Source organism: Gekko japonicus, unplaced genomic scaffold (assembly GCF_001447785.1).
Source record: "Gekko japonicus isolate JY-2015 unplaced genomic scaffold, Gekko_japonicus_V1.1 scaffold1562, whole genome shotgun sequence".
Lineage (NCBI taxonomy): Eukaryota > Metazoa > Chordata > Lepidosauria > Squamata > Gekkonidae > Gekko > Gekko japonicus.
Window position 1 is genome coordinate 392,764 of NW_015169824.1, and position 19,209 is coordinate 411,972.

The 19,209-nt window shown below is 45.8% G+C and overlaps 1 protein-coding gene across 1 annotated transcript; it reads left to right on the plus strand.

The window, feature by feature from the left end:
* Nucleotides 1-706: 706 nt before the first annotated feature.
* On the plus strand, nucleotides 707-9,325 carry LOC107115504 (gastrula zinc finger protein XlCGF57.1-like; the record flags this gene model as incomplete). Its single annotated transcript, XM_015417224.1, has 6 exons — nucleotides 707-733; nucleotides 1,468-1,872; nucleotides 2,170-2,269; nucleotides 7,408-7,514; nucleotides 7,647-8,247; nucleotides 8,748-9,325. Coding segments are annotated over exons 1-6 (1,818 nt in total), but the record flags the coding sequence as incomplete, so codon positions are not given.
* Nucleotides 9,326-19,209: the final 9,884 nt, after the last annotated feature.

Consider the following 19,209-nt stretch of genomic DNA (forward strand, 5'->3'; position numbering starts at 1 on the left):
AGCTGTTGAGTCTTGTGAGCAAAAATTCTACTTTGTGAGCTACTAGCATTAAAGTTGTGAGTGAGCAATTTGGCTGCTGCATAAATGGGTTTGCTCTCGAGCCATCCCTTCCTGTCAAAAGACAAAAGTCTGTGAGCTGGAGGCTAAAAAAATGGTGAGCTAGCTCACACTAACTCAGCTTAGAGGGAACAGTGCCAGAAGCGGAGACCCAGATGCGTTCCTAGTGTGGGGCTGGGGCTGCCAGCTGGTGTCCAAGGCCCACCCAGCAGAGGGGAGGAAAAGAAGCACCTTTGTGAGGGTGCAGAGAACCTCTGAATGCCAGCAAAGCTCATGGAAACACCACCAGTGCCCACCAATCACAGCACGAGGTGACTCCCCTCTGACAGGCAGAGAGGGGCGGAGCATGCTGACGTGTGCACACCCCCCTGGTATCAGCCCCCCACAGACACAAGTTGTCAAAAGTTCTACAGGCTGACCCAGTGAGTTCCCAGGGCAAGAGCACACACGTAACCAGTCAGAAGTTATCTTAAAAACAGTTATAAAGTTGATTAGAAGAACAAACAAGTTCATTTGATGATAGCCAGCAGATTACTCAAAGTCATGCAGGATACCACACAACAAAGCTAGCTTTTCTCTCCCTAACATTGTTTTGGAAATCTTGTTAGGTGGCACAAAACGTACATCCAAGTGAAGGCCTCTAAGAAGCATGGACTACGATTTCAGCAATTGTCAAGTATAGAGTCCATGTAGTCTCAGACAGGTAATTAAGCCTCTGGAGGGATATTATAATTATATACTTCTAGCTCCTCAAGTCATACGGCTCCCAAATCTCGCCAAATCGCAGCGGGGGATCCGCATGTCTTTGCAGAATCCGTGCCGGGGGGACGGCGAGATGCGTTGCACCGCCATTGCCAGGACATGACACTACATATCGCTCTGGCAACGGGGCTGGTTTCAAAATGTCTCTATATTGTAGCCAGTCTTCTCCTTTATAAGCCGGATAAGGTTTAATTACCTCCATTGGTATTATCCAGAATGGCCTTCTGACACACTTCCGGTGATGTCAGGGTGTGTGACATATGGTAATGAGCAATGTTCCCTCTAAGCTGTGGAGTCCTGTGAGCAAAAATTCTACTCTGTGAGACACTGGCATTAAAGTTGTGAGCCAGTGATTTGGCTACTGCGTAAATTAGTCTGCTCTGGAGCCATCCTTCCTGAGCTAATACAAAAATGTGTGAGCCAGAGGCTAAAAAACTGTGAGCTGGCTCACACTAACTCAGCTTAGAGGGAACACTGGTAATGAGTTATGCTAAGGAGCTCCTGCAGCTCTTTTTCTATGAAAAGACCCCTGACCAGGGCAATTCTCGTGTGTCTCGTCTTCTGAGCATATGAAATTTTGTGATGTTCAATGGTGTATCTCTATTCTCTTATTTTCATGTAACTGTCTGTTTCTTTCCCTCCTTCCAGAGAGAAGCCTCTCTTCATAGCCAAGGGACTAAAGGAATCTTTACACAGTCAGAGGTGATCCATGAGAAGGGGAAAGAGATGGAAGAGCAGAACCCAGGAGGACGTGGAAATGGCGAGTCAGCAAAGAAAGGCCTCCATCCCACCCAAGCTGGGTGTGGTGTTGAATTCTGGGAAAGCCTGGTGCCAGATATCCATTATCAACTCACTGCAATCTCAGATATACATTGCCAGCGCTTCCGGCAGTTCTGCTACTGTGAGGCTAATGGGCCCCGAGAGGTTTGCAGCCAGCTTCACGGGCTTTGCAGCGACTGGCTGAAGCCAGAGAGGTGCACCAAGAAGCAAATATTGGACCTGGTGATCTTGGAGCAGTTCCTGACTATCTTGCCACACAAAATGCAGTGCTGGGTCAGAGGATGCGGGCCGGAGACCAGTTCCCAGGCAGTGGCGCTGGCCGAAGGTTTTCTCCTGAGTCAAGCAGAGGAGAAGAGGCAGGCAGAACAGGTGAGGGGATTCCCTCCAGATATGTCCAATTCAAGCAACGATATCTGGCCTTATCCTAAAGGGTCCCTGCCAGACTTATCCCTCCAGAGAACTCACCAGGTCCGCTGATAGAAGGGTGCAGAATCTAGGAGTGGGGCAGGATCCATTCCTTGGTCTCTTTTCCCTTCCATCTCTTACTCCTCTCCCTCGCTGCTGTTTCAGGTGTGGGGACCATCAGTGAAGACAGAAGCTACATTCCCTGAGGCAGAAGAAGCTTCCCTGGAGCAGGCTCAGGAGCAGGCCCAAGTTGACCTGTCCTGTGGTAAGGATTCGTTGTGCCTGGATGTGATTGGGGCACACTGTGAATTTGGGTAGAGAGTTCAGGTCAGAAAAAAAATGAAATATTTCTTCACACAACACAGAATTAATTCGCAGCACTCAGTGTCCACTAACTGTGATGCCGTGACAGACCCCTGTCTCCTTCCCAACACACAGGCAAAATTGTCCCACAAAAAATATTTTAGTTCCCCTCAGTAACTGAGTCGCCCTCCAGTAGCGTGTATTTCTTCTTTGTTTGATAAGCTTAAATTGTCCCACGCTGTCACAGATATTTGTTTAGGCTTTAGACCTAGTACAAGAATTTAAAGGAGAGACAGGAGCTGTCCTATTTTATAAACCCGTGTGAAACGGCACTTGAGGCAGATTAACTTTCAAAAACAGAATAAAGGTTTTATTAAACAGGCAGGGAATACATAAATATGAGGATTCAAGGGATAGAGGTTGCTGAGATAAAACTTTCTAATATATACATAATGGAGGCCTTTGAAACATACAAGAGAGTGATGTTGAAGCTTAATTTCTGAGTTTCAAGTTCTTTCCAGTGAGAGGTTTTTGCTTATTATGTATTTCAGCTGTTACACAGTATCTTGAATACAGTTTCTTAAACAATAGCTTTGTCTTAGCATTTCCAGATTTCTCCCTTCAGAGATCTAGGTCTTCCCTTCAGATATTACAGTTTTTCACTAACTCCTGCGGTGTCTAAGCTTCTTGTCTTTATTACAGACCAGGGTTCCCTTCCCAACCCCTTTCACTGGCAGGACGTTATTCTCCTTGTCCCTAAGAAGCAATAACGCCTTCTATTATTTGTCTTGTGTGGGAGTTCTCTCTAACTACCCAGACCTTCTGCCAAATCCTTCTCCAATATCCGTTGTCTGTATAAAGCTGTTCTGTAGCTTTCATGACTGAGAATCTAAATTATCTCTCAGAGTAGTTCTAATATATTGAAGACAATGGGGTCCTTATTCTTCTCTCTATACAAGTACTTTTCTGACAGTTCCCTGACAGAAATCACTGACTCCCAAAGTCTCTTCCCTCAGAAGCCAAACCCTTTGGCTACTGATCCAGACATTAGATTTCAGACAAAGACCAAAAGGTGAATGAATCTTTTCCCCTCAAGATAGCTGTTTTATTTCCTCTCTAAGCTGATGCTGGCCAGTCAGAGAGCGAGTAGAGCAGCCAATCACATAAGCCCTTCTCTCCAGGGAAATTAACACTTGAACTCCCTGACACAAGAAGCGTTTTAAAAAGCCTGCTTTTCTTTGCAATCCATCACAGATGCCAAAAGATTAGACAAATTCATGGAAGGCAATTCCTCCCATTAATTTAAATATTAATATCTCACCTTCCTTCCATAAGAGGAACACAATGTAGCTGAAAAGAGAAGAGGTGGAGAAACCTCAGAAGAGCTATTCAGCCTGGTGAATCAACGGAGCCTCCATCTTCTGGGGCAGCAGAGACCTGAAAACCAGTTCCGAGGGGCCAATAATCATGGGGAAATGTGGCTTCTCTGCCCATGCTTAAAGAGGCCTCTGGCGGGCTGCTGTGGGAAACAGGATGCTGGAGGAGGGATGGCAGGCTATGTATGGCGCGACACCCCCAGGAGCTTTTGGGATGGGCTTTGGGCAGATGAGGTGTCATGCTGATGTTGCAACTTGCTGAAAACATCGTTGTGAAGTTAGAATGCCAAGAGATGCTCTGAAAACTCATTCATGTTACCCTCGAGTCTCCACATGTGCTCAAGACATGTCTGGGCCATGTCATGCAATGTCATTTCTACCCCCCTTTTCCCCTGCCCCCAGGCTAGACACTGGTCTCATAGAAGTCTGAAATATGTTGGCGGCATTTATCATCCCTGTGGCTCATAGGTATCTGGTGCTTCTGCCTCTCCCGGAATTTAATACAGTGTTTAAAAATGTGTTGAGTGTACAGAGGTCAAGGTTTCACAACCCTGGGAAGGGCGTGTGTGAAGCAGGGAAGAAACAAGCATACACCCTTCCTTCCTCCTTTGTCTCAGTAACAGGCAGTGAAGAGATGCTGTTGAGCCCTTGTCTTTTCAGAGGTGTGGAAACGGCTGCTGCACCTCCAGTCCAGGTAGGAGAGATGAGCAGGGGACAGCCTGGGTCCCTCCTTCTTTCTCAGGGGGGCTTTTGTTCCTGTGGTTTCTACAAGGTGTCCAGGCGAGAGATCCTCTGAATGCTGTTCCCCTTACCCATCCCAAGCCTTCCATCTTGTACCTTCCCAGACTACTCCCTTCCAGTGTGCAATCTCTGTCTGGCGTGATCTCTGATGAGGGAATCTGCTTTTTCTTTTAGTGTCCCTTTTCCTTTGAGGAGGTGTCCATCTGTTTCACTGAGGCAGAATGGGCCCTGCTGGATCCGGGACAAAGAGCTCTGCACAGGGAAGTCATGCTGGAGAACTATGGGAATGTGGCCTTTCTGGGTAAGGAGCTTTCATAGGTGCCAAAGGTACAAATTGCTACCATTGGGATGAGGCATGAATCAAAATATTTAATAGCAACACACAGTTTTCAAGCCTTTCCTAATACTTGAGGATGGGCTGTGGCTCACTTGCAGAGCATCTGCTTGGCATACAGAAGGTCCCAGGTTCAGTCCCCAGCATCTCCCGTTAAAAAGGATCAGGTAGGACGTGATGTGAAAGACCCTGGAGAGCCACTGCCAAACTGAGTAGATAACCCTGACTTCAATGGACCAAGGGTCTGATTCAGTGTAAGGCAGCTTTATGTTTTATGTGTGTGTACTTGCACAAGAAGGAGCTGCGGTGGCTCAAGTGGTTAAGACGCTGACCTGCAGGCTGTGGGAGGTCGGTAGTTCAGCAGTTCGAGACCCGGGTGCCGCATGACGGAGTGAGCTCCCGTCTCTGGCCCCAGCTCCTGCCAACCTAGCAGTTCGAAAGCAAGAAATTGCGAGTAGATAAATAGGTACCACTTCGATGGGAAGGTAACAGCATTCCGTGGGCCTCGGTGTTTAGTCATGCCGGCCACATGACCATGGAAACGTCTTCGGACAGCGCTGGCTCTTCGGCTTTGAAACGGAGATGAGCACTGCAACCCTAGAGTTGGACTCGACTGGCTTTCGAGCAAGGGAAACCTTTACCTTTTTACTTGCACAAGGGCAACTGAGGCCAGTGTTGTGACCACCATCCAAGCCAGAGAAGATGTCCTGGCCTGAGCCAAAGGAGATGAGAGGCCCTTAGAAGGAACCTGGCATGGGTCAGATTCTCATTTCTCTGTTGCCAGCTTTTACCGCACACCGTTCCCCCTGGATAGGATCAGTGCTCCCTCTAAGCTGTGGAGTCTTGTGAGCAAAAATTCTACTTTATGAGCTACTGGCATTAAAGTTGTGAGCCAGCAATTTGGCACCTGCATAGATTAGTTTGCTCAGGAGCCATCCCTTCCTGAGCTAAGACAAAAAAGTTTGAGCCGGAGGCTAAAAACCTGTGAGCTAGCTCACACTAACTCAGCTGAGCAGAAACAGTGGATGGGATTGCAAACATCTACCCTGCCTGTGATCTGGAAATGATTCTGTCAAGAATCGAAGCCTGGGTCCCCCTGGGTTGCTAGTCTTTTTACCTGAACAGCACCCAGTTCAGAGGGTTCACGAGGAGAGTGCACACAAATAAAGCAGACCTTTTAAAATAGAAATAAAGGTTTATTAAGGATTTTAAAATAAGACATCAATAAATAGCACAGTTTCTGCAGTTTAGCAACAGATAAACAAGAAAAGTTAACTGTTCTAACTAATACCTGAAATGCTTGGTATTAGATGGCACCTCTTGTCGCAGCATAAATATTCCAGCTGTAGCCAAAGCTACTCTACATAAAACTATTCATCGTGATGAAGCGATAAGAAATCAAGGTGTACTAGCATGGCATGAACATAAGGTTAGGTTGGCTTCCCTCTGGTCTATCAATACGCTTCTTATACGTTCTGCCCCTCTAGGGTCAGGTGGTCCTAACGACCCAGTCAAGGGTCCTTCTTGATGGAATTTTCCACAGGCTGTCAGCACCTTCCTAATCCTTCTTCCCTCCTGGTTACACAACTGGATACAGGTTCTCATGATTAACCATTGACCACATTCTGGAGTCCGTCCATGAAAAAGATAAGGATGTTAACTGCAGGGAGACTAAAATCACAAACACCTGCAAGTCGGACCAGGCCACTTAGTAATCACATTAACCCTTGGGGGAACTAGGGTGCTTTGCCTCACAGATTCCTTCCGCTTATACTGGTTGGGATTGTGGGGTTTGATTCTTGAGCATGATTTCGTCCTTCCAGAAGAATTTTTACTCTTGAATTACTTTCCCTCCCCACGTAAGAATGATTACTTCCTCTGTCTTTGTCTCTCTTTTATTCTCTCTTTCTCTCTCTGCAAAAGGAGCCAGAAGTATAAGAGAGACTATGGTGGAGGCAGACTATGCTGGTGCATTCAAAGAGAGGCTGGAGAGTTCCTCCACAGGATCCCAAGAGCATATTTCCTTCCCAAATATGCTGGCTGAGAGTGAGTATTCTTCATGGTTATGTCAAGAGAACAGGCAAGGAATAGTCATTGGGAATTTCTGATTCAAGTCTGAGCAATATTTGGTTTGGTACAATCATACAGCACACTGGGTAAGGAGGGAGGGAGGCTTTCTCTTTCTAGGCAAGAGTTCAGCTGTGGCTCTTGAGGGGGGTGAGGTATCAAATACTAGATATTCCGAGAAAAGATGGAGAGGTAGTAAAGATCAGCCTAGCTGGACAAAGCCAAAGGGCCATCAGTCCTTTCCTACTCATTCACATAGATGCCTTTGGACCTTACCAGTCCACCCAGGTGCTAACAAGATCTCTGTATTTATTCCAGCAAAGGATGATCAGAGGAATGAGGAGGGTGAGGAACTTCATCAGCATGTGAAAGATAGAGTTAAAAATGAAGACCTGAAAGAAAACAGGAATCGAGGCAGACCTAAGAGAAAAAAAGGCAGCCATATGATTGAGAAGCGAGATGGAAGAAAACATCATGTACATTTTCCAAAGCACAGGATAACGAAGGCAAGTGAATCCATTCAGTGTGGACAGTACTTCAGAAATAGATCACAGCTCCTTGTGCACCAAAGAATACACACAGGCGACAAACCTTTGGAATGCTCAGAGTGCGGAAAGAGATTCAGTATAAGGAGGAATCTTCAACGGCACCAGAGAATCCACACAGAGGAGAAACCTTTTGATTGTTCAGTATGTGGAAAGAGATTCAGTGAGAGAGGGAATCTTCAGAAGCATCTGAGAAACCTCACAGGGGAGAAACCTTTCCAATGTTCAGTGTGTGGAAAGAGATTCAGTCAGAGTGGCTATGTTCAGCAGCACCAAAGAACCCACACAGGGGAGAAACCTTTTGAATGCTCAGTGTGTGGGAAAAGATTCAGTATGAGGGGGAATCTACAACGGCATCAGAGAACCCACACAGAAGAGAAACCTTTTGATTGTTCAGTGTGCGGAAAGCGATTCAGTCACAGTGGCACTCTTCAACTGCACCAAACAACCCACACAGGGGAGAAACCTTTTGAATGCTCAGTGTGTGGGAAGAGATTCAGTCGGAGTGACCATCTTCAACAGCATCAGAGAACCCACACAGGGGAGAAACCTTTTGAATGCTCAGAGTGTGGAAAGCGATTCAGTCACAGTGGCACTCTTCAACTGCACCAAAGAACCCACACAGGGGAGAAACCTTTTGAATGTTCTGTGTGTGGAAAGAGATTCAGTCGGAGTGGCCATCTTAAACAGCATCAGAGAACCCACACAGGGGAGAAACCTTTTGAATGTTCAGAGTGTGGAAAGAGATTCAGTCACAGTGGCACTCTTCAACTGCACCAAGCAATCCACACAGGGGAGAAACGTTTTGAATGCTCACTGTGTGGGAAGCGATTCAGTCAGAGTGGCCATCTTCAACGGCACCAAAGGACCCACACAGGTGAGAAACCTTTTGAATGCTCAGAGTGTGGAAAAAGATTTGGAGTGGCCGTCTTCAACTGCATCAAAGAACCCACACAGGGGAGAAACCTTTTGAATGCTCAGTGTGTGGAAAGAAATTCAGTTGGAGTGGCCGTCTTCAACTGCATCAAAGAACCCACACAGGGGAGAAACCTTTTGAATGTTCTGTGTGTGGAAAGAGATTCAGTCGGAGTGGCCATCTTAAACAGCATCAGAGAACCCACACAGGGGAGAAACCTTTTGAATGTTCAGAGTGTGGAAAGAGATTCAGTCACAGTGGCACTCTTCAACTGCACCAAGCAATCCACACAGGGGAGAAACCTTTTGAATGCTCAGAGTGTGGAAAAAGATTCAACAACAGTCGCACTCTTCAGCAGCACCAAAGAACTCACACAGGGGAGAAACCTTTTGAATGCTCAGAGTGTGGAAAGAGATTCAGTCAGAGTGGCCATCTCCAACTGCACCAAAGAACCCACACAGGGGAGAAACCTTTTGAATGCTTAGAGTGTGGAAAGCGATTCAGTCATAGTAGCAGTCTTCAACTGCACCAAATAACCCACACAGGGGAAAAACCTTTTGAATGCTCAGTGTGTGGAAAGAGATTCAGTCAGAGTGGCAATCTTCAACTTCATCAAAGAACCCACACGGGGGAGAAACCTTTTGAATGCTCAGAGTGTGGAAAGAGATTCAGTCAGAGTGGCACTCTTCAACTGCACCAAACAACCCACACAGGGGAGAAACCTTTTGTATGTTCAGTGTGTGGAAAGAGATTCACTCAGAATGGCCATCTTCAGCAGCATCAAAGAACCCACACAGGGGAGAAACCTTTTGAATGCTCAGTGTGTGGAAAGAAATTCAGTTGGAGTGGCCGTCTTCAACTGCATCAAAGAACCCACACAGGGGAGAAACCTTTTGAATGCTCAGTGTGTGGAAAGACATTCAGTCGGAATGGCCATCTTCAACGGCATCAGAGAACCCACACAGGGGAGAAACCTTTCAAATGCTCAGAGTGTGGAAAGAAATTCAGTTCGAGTGGCAATCTTCAGCGGCATCAGAGAACCCACAAAGGGGAGAAACCTTTTGAATGCTCAATGTGTGGAAGGAAATTCAGTAACACTTACAGTCTTCAGCTGCACCAAAGAACCCACACAGGTGAGAATCCTTTTGAATGCTCAGAGGGTGGAAAGAGATTAAGGTTGAGTGACAATTTTCAACAGCATCTGACAACCCACAAAGGGGAGAAACCCTTTGAATACTCAGTGAGTGGATAGAGATTCAGTTTGAGTTGCCATCTTCAACAGGACCTAAGAACCCACATGGAAGAAACATTTTTTTTGACGTGGATGGGTGTCCATCTCAGTTGGCCTCCTTGCTCTAGTTCCCAACACATTCCACCTTGTGGCCCTAACAGATTTATATGAAATTGTTGCTTATGTGATGTTATTGTTTATTATTTTAATGTTTTTAATGTATTTTACTGTAACAAGTCTTGAACTCGGTTTATTGTGATCTGCCCTGACCCTGCTTGGGGAGGGTGGAATAAAAATCTTTAAATAAATAAATTTTCAATATTCTTTATTAAACATTCTAAAATATACAAGAATATACATCAGACTGACATATATTAATTATATTAATAACTTAAATACAAACAAATACAGGTATAACTAAGTAACTAGAAAAGGAAATCTTTTAGCCAACAAAATAACTATTTAAAAGAAACATTGCATAATAATGTAATATAAGAAACACAGTAAGTTAAACAGTTGTCAAGATATCGTTATATAATGGATTGGCAAAATATCTTTGGGAAATAGCGTTATCGGCAGTATATTCTAAGAAAGGGAGCCATTTATTCAGCATGTTGGAAATCCTTAGTATGGGTCTGAAAGAGATAATAAGTCACTAGTTTGGTCCATCAGAAATATTTCCCAAATTTTCAAAAACCAATCTTCAATCATTGGCAAGGTGGACTTTTCCAATACAAAGCTACTAACCATTTGGCCATTACAAGTAGTATCATTATAAGTCCTGTCAACTCTTTGGTATTACCGAAGTGTCCCATAGATCAAGAAAGATCAGTTTAGGCTTATTAGGAACCTGATAACCAGTCATTAACTCAATTTGACATAAAACTTTCCTGCAAAATTGTGCAACCAATGGATGTGTCCACCAACAATGTATTGTAGCCCCTATCTCTCCACAACTTTCCCAACACTTAGGGGAAATTTGTTTATTTATCCTATGTAATCACAAAGGGGTGGTGTACCAACATGTCATAACTTTGTATGCAAGCAATTGTATTCTAAAGAGATTTCCATATTTTTTCCAAAGACTACAATACCTATTCCATGCTAATTGATATTGTAGAGGCTTCTCAGTTGTGAGTTGTCTTTGAAATAAATTCTTTCCGACCAGGCAAATAATTAAACATCAGCCATTCAAATTCAGTAAGTGGTCTTTTGAGTTTGTTTCATATATTTGAAGAATCTATCAGATGTTTCAATTAAAGAAATCAAACCATGGGATTGGGTGTATGGATTTCTTTTCCAGCTTCAATTTTTCATACATACCATCATGTGAAACATTCATGAATCTAGTAAGAGCCAACCTTCTTCCACAAAAAAGAACTACCATTGCTGGGAGGAAACCAGCTTGAGATGATAGAGGGATGAGGAGCAAGGAGAATCTGATATTCATCTCAAGTTTTTAGCAAGGAAACCAAGAAGTCCCTATGCATAATATCTTTTGGAGACTCCCTGGACTTACACCAAAGTATACACCAAAGTATACTATGAAATTTTTTAGGATAAATGAAGCTTTTTTCTATTGATTTTCAACCTGTCTGATATGTATGTTTATAAACTTTAGGTAAAATGGAAAAGATTGGTGCCTTATAGTACGTCAGAGTAGGCTAAGCTACCCTTATTGAGTGGATGCTGGTGGTTATTGAAATTTTCTCTGTGGCAATTGTTGTGCCATATAAAGCAGTTTAGAGACCACTGCCATTTAATAAGCCATTCCTTATTGAGTTAAATAGGCAGAGCTTTAAAAAGAAAAATTAAGTTTGGCAGGACAAAAGTTTAAATTATGTAAATTCTTTCAACCCAGGACAAAGGTAGATCTTTCCAATGTGTAATGATATTAGCTAGCAACGTACTCATTTCTGAATAACTGTGTTTAAATAAGCCTTGAAGATTCAAGGGTATCTTCAAGCCTAGGTAATGCCAGCCAGTTTTGACCCACTGGTAATTATAATTACCCTTAACATAGGAAATTTGATCTTGTGTTAAAATAAACAGATATATTAGGGATTTATCCTGATTAACTCTCAATCCTGAACATTTTTCAAAATCTCCTAAAATCTGGTCAATGTTGGGTAACGATTGTCTTGTGTTAGTTACATAGATAACTAAGTCATCCACAAAGAGACAACTTGGTTTGCTTATTTTTCACAGGGCTGCCCTAAATGAAGGGACTGTCTCAGATGGCTTGGGCTAAGGGCTCAATGTCTAGGGCAAACAATATGGGAGATAAAGGGTATCCTTGTCTAGTGGCTTTGTAGATCAATAAATCTTTGGAGTAATTGCTATTAATCTTTGGAGTAATTGCTATTAATCAAGCCGAGCCAAAAAAAAAGGATGCAGGAGAAAGCAGATTCCACCGAGGGTGCTGGTAGGCAGTCCCACCCCCAACGTCAATGTGGCCCAAGATAGGAAAAATTAGTTCCTAGAACGACCAGAATGTGAACCGCCCAGAGACCCCTTCGGGGATTAGGGCGGTATATCAAGTGTAAAGTAAATAAAAATAAGAATAAATAAATAAAAATATATGGGCCTTAGGGGACAAGTACAGGAAATCAATAGCGGCCCTACATTTATCACCAAAATCCACCTTTTTGATTAATGAGGATAGATAAAGAAGTCCCACACTGTTAAAGGCCTTTTCCGGATCCAGAGGTAATAATAAAGAAGATTAAATATTTTTGACTTTGATATATTGTATTCAATTAATTATTTTTCTAGTATTATCTGTCAGATGTCTATTAGGGATAAAACCTGCTTGATCCCAATCTATGTATTCCCCTATAATCTTGTTCATCCTGGATACTAGAAGTGATGTAAAGAAGATCATTATTCAATAAAGAGATAGGGCAATAAGCTTTGGGATTTGTTAGATCATTATCTTTTTTTGAAATTACAACAATTTTGGCAAAATTCCATGAATTGGGCATCTTTCCCTGAGTTAAAATATAGTTAAAGATTTCTGTCAAAGGGGCAACCAGTAAGTCACTAAACTTCTTATAAAATTCCACTGGAAGTCCATCCCGACCTGGGGAGTTACTGTTGTTTTTAATTACAGATGATTCCCTGAACTTTCAAGAGTGTCATTGGTTTTCGAGAAACCAAAAAGAGTTTTAACAGAAATCTTGTGTTATGTTAAGGTAAAGGTTCCCTTGCTCGAAAGCCAGTCGAATCCGACTCTAGGGTTGCAGTGCTCATCTCCGTTATGTAAAGAAGCCTAAAATTTGGTCCGGAGTAATATTGTTAGAACTATACAATCTCTCTTTATATATAGTTGAGTAGTCGTCCCACAACATTCTATGCACTCCAAAATCAGTTGGCTCCGTGATGTGTCAATCACAAGGTGTCTCTATCCACTGGCTGTGTTGCCTGAGTTCTCTCCCACCCACTGCAGCCTAGGCCACTCTTCTCTGATTGGGCCAGCGTTTCAAGGCCATTTGCAAATGGAAGCTGACTGGATTTCACTCCATTCGGCACCTCAAACTCCCTCCCCCCCATGAGACAGTTGGAACTGTCAGTTGCATATGGGACCTGCTGTATTCTGAGGTAAAATGTGTCCTCACAACACATCATTTCCCCTTCAAAAGAAACAAACCCAATAACACAATCATGCCACACCACAAAAAAGACAGATCACACAAAAAGAAGAATACCACAAGGCAAAAAATGATAGGAAAAGGTGCCAGCAGTCACCCCATTACTGCCACAGATATGTGGCAGTCAGGGCTTCAGAGCACCGTGGCGGCTGCTGATGGGGGGGAAATGGAAAGCTGATCAATGAGGGGGGAATGTAGGTTGATGCTTGGCTGGGAAGTAGATAGGGTTGCCAACTCCAGAAGGGAAAATCCTGGAGATTTGAGAGATGGACCCTGGAGAGGGTGAGGTTTGAGGAGGAGTGGGGCCTCAGACAGGTACAATGCAATAGACTCTGCCCTCAAACCAGCCATTCTGTAATGGGGAACCACTGTTGCCAATCTCCAGGTGGGGGCTGGAGATCACTCAGAATTGCAACTGCTCTCCAGATGGCATTGATCCATTCCCATGGAGAAAATGGTGGACTCTGTGTCCTTATACCCTGCTAAGGTTGCCATGGCAAATTGATTCTGAGTGCCCACTGCCTTGGCACTCTCCCAGAGCCTCTTTCTAGCGCTCATTGTATTTATTTCCACAATGGGCCTTATTCCTAGTCTGTAAAACTGAACAAAGAGCTGAATTATGTGAAAAGTTGAAGAATAAAGCTTACCCTTTTCATCTCTAATACACTTTGTCTAGAAGAAGAAGAAGAAGAAGAGATTGGATTTATACCCTGCCCTTCACTACCCAAAGGTGTCTTAGAGCGACTTACAAACTCCTTTCCCTTCCCCTCCCCACAACAGACACCCTGTGAGGTAGGTGGGGCTGAGAGAGCTCTTGACAGAAACTGCTCTTTTTCAAGAACAGCTGTGGCAGAGTTATGGCTTGTCCAAGGCCATCCAGCCAGGTGCAAGTGGAGGAGTGGGGAATCAAACCCGGTTCTCCCAGATTAGAGTCCGCGCACTTAGCCACTACACCAAACTGGCTCCCGAACTTGATTAACTTCTAAAGCCTTCACCTTTTCCCATTCCACTATTAATTGTTTATAAAATTTTGAATTGCATGTACATTTATGAACCTCTTTTTTATTTATAGATTCAATTTATACCCCGCCCTCCCCGCTACGCGGGCTCAGGGCGGCTTACAATCAGGCATAAGCCAATATTAAATATAAAACATATTTAAAACCATTTAAAATCTCTACAGTACAATAACATTGTTATTAACAAAAGTGCTCTGAATGTTCTAGCATGATTGTCCACAAGATGGCGTATTACAACTGCTCTGCCACCTCAGCGTCATCTGTACCAGGAAACACTGGTGTTCTCTCTTCCAGAGCCAGGTTATGATGTAACAGTAGTGATGGTAGTGCCGGCTCCTACTCATACGCCTGGCAGAAGAGCTCCGTCTTACAGGCCCTGCGGAACAGTGCAAGGTCCCGCAGGGCCCGGATCTCCTCCGGGAGCTCGTTCCACCAGGTAGGAGCCGCCACCGAGAAAGCCATGGCCCTGGTAGCGGCCAGCCTGGCCTCTTTGGGGCCTGGCATCGCCAGGAGGTGTTGCGTCCCCGACCGTAGTGCTCGCAGGGGAACATATGAGGAAAGGCGGTCCCTTAGGTATGCTGGACCCCGAACTGCCGCACCAGCAGAAGATGGTAAAAAGCCTCTATAGTTAACGAGGAGTCCAGGAGCACTCCCAAACTCCTAACCTCTGGCGCTGGCACCAAAGGCACCCCATCAAAGGTCGGGAGAGGGAGCCCCAACCCCGGACCACTGCAACTCAAGCCCAGGACCTCCGTCTTCGCCAGGTTTAACTTCAGCCGGCTCAGTCGGAGCCAACCATCCACGGCCTGCAACACCTGGTGCAGATCTTCAGGGCCTGAGCTCGACCAGCCGCCCAACATCAGATAGAGCTGGGTGTCATCAGCATATTGATGACACCCAAGCCCATACCTCCAGGCAATCTGGGCAAGGGGGCGCATGTAGATGTTAACAATGGGGAAAGAACAGCCCCTTGGGGCACCCCACATTCAAGAGGGTGTCTCCGGGACTGCTGTTCCCCAATCACCACCCTTTGTCCCCGACCACAGAGAAAAGAGGTAAGCCACTGAAGGGCGAGCCCCTGAATCCCCACATCGGCGAGGTGGTGGGTCAGCAGCTGATGGTCGACCATATCGAACGCGGCCGACAGATCTAACAACAACAGCGCCGCCACACCATCTCGATCCAGATGCTGTCGGAGGTCGTCAGTAAGAGCGACCAGTACAGTCTCTGTCCCATGCCCCGGGCGGAAGCCGGACTGGAAGGGGTCTAGGACAGAAGCGTCATCCAGAAAGCCCTGCAGCTGTACCGCCACTGCCCTCTCAATAAGTTTGCCCAAATAGGGCAAATTGGACACCGGCCAATAGTTGGCCAATTCGGCCGGGTCCAGAGAGGTTTTTTTTGAAGAAAGGGTGTACCATCGCTTCCTTAAGTGCCTCCGGGAACTGTCCCTACGAGAGGGACGTGTTGATAATTTCCCTGAGCGCACCTCGCAACCCCTTGTGAACCGCTTTAATGAACCAGGAGGGGCATGGATCAAGGTTGCATGTTGTTGGTTGCACAGCTGCAAGCAATCTGTCAACTTCCTCCAGGCTCAGCAGGTCGAAGTGCTCTAAACCCAGTACCGAAGACGTGCAAGGGGCCTCAAGTTCACTCACTGTTTCAACTGTGGCAGGGAGGTCACAGCAGAGCGCCAAGACTTTATCTGTGAAATAGCTCGCAAATGCCTCACAGCCAATATCCAATTCTCTAACATTTCGCCTGCCCTGTGGCAGAGTTGTCAATGACCGAATTGTTCTAAATAATTGGGCTGGGTGTGAGCTCGCAGACGCAATCCTGGTCGCATAAACGTCCTATAGGATGCTCTTGACGCCTCGTCGCAAGCGCGGCGCCACCGTCTCTCTAACCGTCTCAGTTCCCGCTTCATCAGCCGTAGCTCCTGGGAATACCAGGATGCCAGCCTAGAGTGGGTGCAGAGAGGGCACCTGGGAGCAATCTCGTCAATGGCTGTGGAGAGTCGGTCATGCCAGTCCTCCACAAGCTCATCTAACGAACCGACAGGGGGCCTCAGATCCCGTAGGGCCATCTGAAGCCGAATTGGGTCTATTTGGCTCCTCGGGCGAGCCAAAATCTGCTCGCCGCCTAAACGGGGTCGGGGTGGCACATTCAGACGGGCCTTCAGTGCATAGTGGTCCGACCATGGTACTGCTTCCGCAGTAATTCGATCCACCATCAACCCTGCCGCGAAGATCAGATTGAGCGTGTGACCGGCCCAATGCGTGGGAGCCGATACGAACTGAGAGAGTCCCAGTGCCGCCATGGACGACACTAGATCCGTAGCCCGGCTAGAAGCCGCGTCATCAGCATGGACGTTGAAATCGCCCATGACTACCAGTCTAGGTTGCTCCAACACCCAGCCTGATACGGCCTCCAGCAGGGACGGCAGACTACTGGCTGGTGCGTTAGGCGGTTGGTACACCAGCCAGATCGCCAAACTCTCCTCAGCCTCCAGCATCAGGCCGACACACTCCAAGCCCGCAATCTCCGCAGGTGGGAGCGCCCTGAAAGAGTAAGCCTCCCGAATGAAAATAGGCACTCCTCCCCCCCCTCGCCCCCTCATCCGTGATTGGTGGAGGACCGAGAACCCCGGTGGGGCAAGCTGTTTAATCTCTATGAGAAGATCAATTCTTAATTTGTTTTTCACTTTTATATAGGAAGTGGATAGAGAAATAAACTTCCCCCAGATAACCACATTCAGTTTGTAAATTAGCATAAACTGTAATCACGTAGATAATCCAGTATTGCAAGATCAATCCATTAATATTCCAACACGGAGGAAATATGGTAGGAAATCCAACAGGCCAGTGTGGATGAACAGGAGGGTAGGGAGCTGTTCCTTTTGGCAGCAGAGGATAGGACTCGAAATAATGGCCTTAAATTAAGAGGAATTAAATTAAGAGGAAAAACTTTTTTACAGTAAAAGTTGTGCAACAATGGAATCAGCTGCCTAGGGAGGTGGTGAGCTCCCCCTCACTGGCAGTCTTTAAGCAGCGGCTGGACAAACATTTGTCAGGGATGCTCTAGGCTGATCCTGCATTGAGCAGTGGGTTGGACTAGATGGCCTGTAGGGCCCCTTCCAATTCTGTGATTCTATGATTCTAAGTAAGGCATGTGCTTTGAAGGAAGCTTTTCCGACCCTCCAGGCAATTATATAGTTTCTCCCCCAGGGGCGTAGCTACAGTGGGGCTTCACGGGGCCATGCCCCCTAACTCAACACCCACTCCCCACAAGTCCCGACATTTAGAGAGGCGCAGGGGGCTCTCCTCCCTGCTCCAGTGAGCCCACACCTCTCCAACAGTCAGAGAGGCAGGGAGGGAGGTGTTCTCTCTCTCTCCCACTTCCCTGTCCTCCAGATTTCCCAACACCCCAAATTTTCTGGCTATGCCCGTGCTCCCTTGTGTGAATTCTTTTATGGAAAGTTACAGTATCCTCCCTTTGTGAATCTTTTCATGGGAACAGAGACTTCCATACTGAGTAAAGCTTTTTCCACACTACAAGCACAAATATCAGGGGTGTCAAACATGCAGCCCGGGGGCCGGATTAGGCCCCCGGAGGGCTTTTATCAGGCCCACAGTGGAACTGGCTGTCTTCTGCTTCTTCTTCCAGTTCTGCTGCTGCTGCATCATTGTAGGTTTGCAGCTTACAGAGACACACCTGAACAGCATACTCAAGACTGCAACAGCACAGTGTCAGCAAGCTGCCAATATGTTTTCCTATTCGCTTTCCCATGCATGCCTGTTTATGCACTTAATTGCCTAGTTGCAGGAACGTCCGTATCTTTCAAGGCCACAGGTGGTAGCCGGCGGGTAGTAGCTTGGGTGATCTCATGGCACTATCCATGAGAAGCAGTATGTTATGATTAAGTAGGAGCGTTGCTTCCCAGGCAAAATGGCGCTTTTTGAATTTACTATACGGGATCCATGCTTATGCCTCATTCTGAACAGTGATCCTGTTATGCACCTATTGCTTCAAAATAAAGTAACATCTTTTCTACAAGTGTGTGCTTCGTTGATGCGATGGGAGTCTGACACACAGACATTTTGATGCAATAATTCAGAGCAAGAGGTGTCAGTTATCAGACACAAATAAACAAAATATTGCAAGAGTGCTAATGTCTTAAGCATGTTTTTATTTTAAGTTAAAAAAAACCTTTGTTTTTGTGTCCTTCATAAAGTTTATATGTCCGCTACCTGGCATTACATTTTATGACACACATGGCCCGGCCCAACAAGGTCTCATTTATGTCAAATCCGGCCCTCATAACAAATGAGTTTGACACCCCTGTTCCAGACCATAGACCATAAACGAATCCATCCAGGTGATACACATAAATGCCTGTAGTGTGGAAAGAGTTAACATAAGAACATGAGAAGCCAATGTTGAATCAGGCCAATGGCCCATCCAGTTTAACACTCTGTCACACAGTAGCCAAAAATACCAGGTGCCATCAGGAGGTCCAGCAGTGGGGCCAGGACACTAGAAGCCCTCCCACTGTGTCAGCTAACGCCGCCATAGCAATGGGGAGGAGGTTGGAGGAGTATCACACTGCAGATTGGAATGTGTCTAGCTCTTCTCCCTTGCTCCTTATCTTGCAGGTGTCCTTGAGGCCCTGCTCTGCTTGTGCAGCTTTTCCCACTGGGAAGAAAAGGCCGTTGTATTAGGCACGCTTGCTTGCTTTTCCTTACTGGCTGTTTTTTCCCCAGGGGGTCCTGTATGAACCATGTATAAGTGTTCCACCTTCCCCCGTTATGCTTTATTCCTGACACAAGCCCTGTGTAACAGATGACCAACGTTTACTTTTCTCAATAAACTGAACTTTATAAAGTGCTGGTGTTGGGATTGTGATCGTAGGACTCTGACAGGAAGGAGGAAGTGGTAGTTGGCCAGAACGTCAGTTCCCTACCAAAGCTTCTGCTTTCATTGGGGGAAGGCTGTTGAAAGGGGACAGTTGCATGTCTTATGTTTA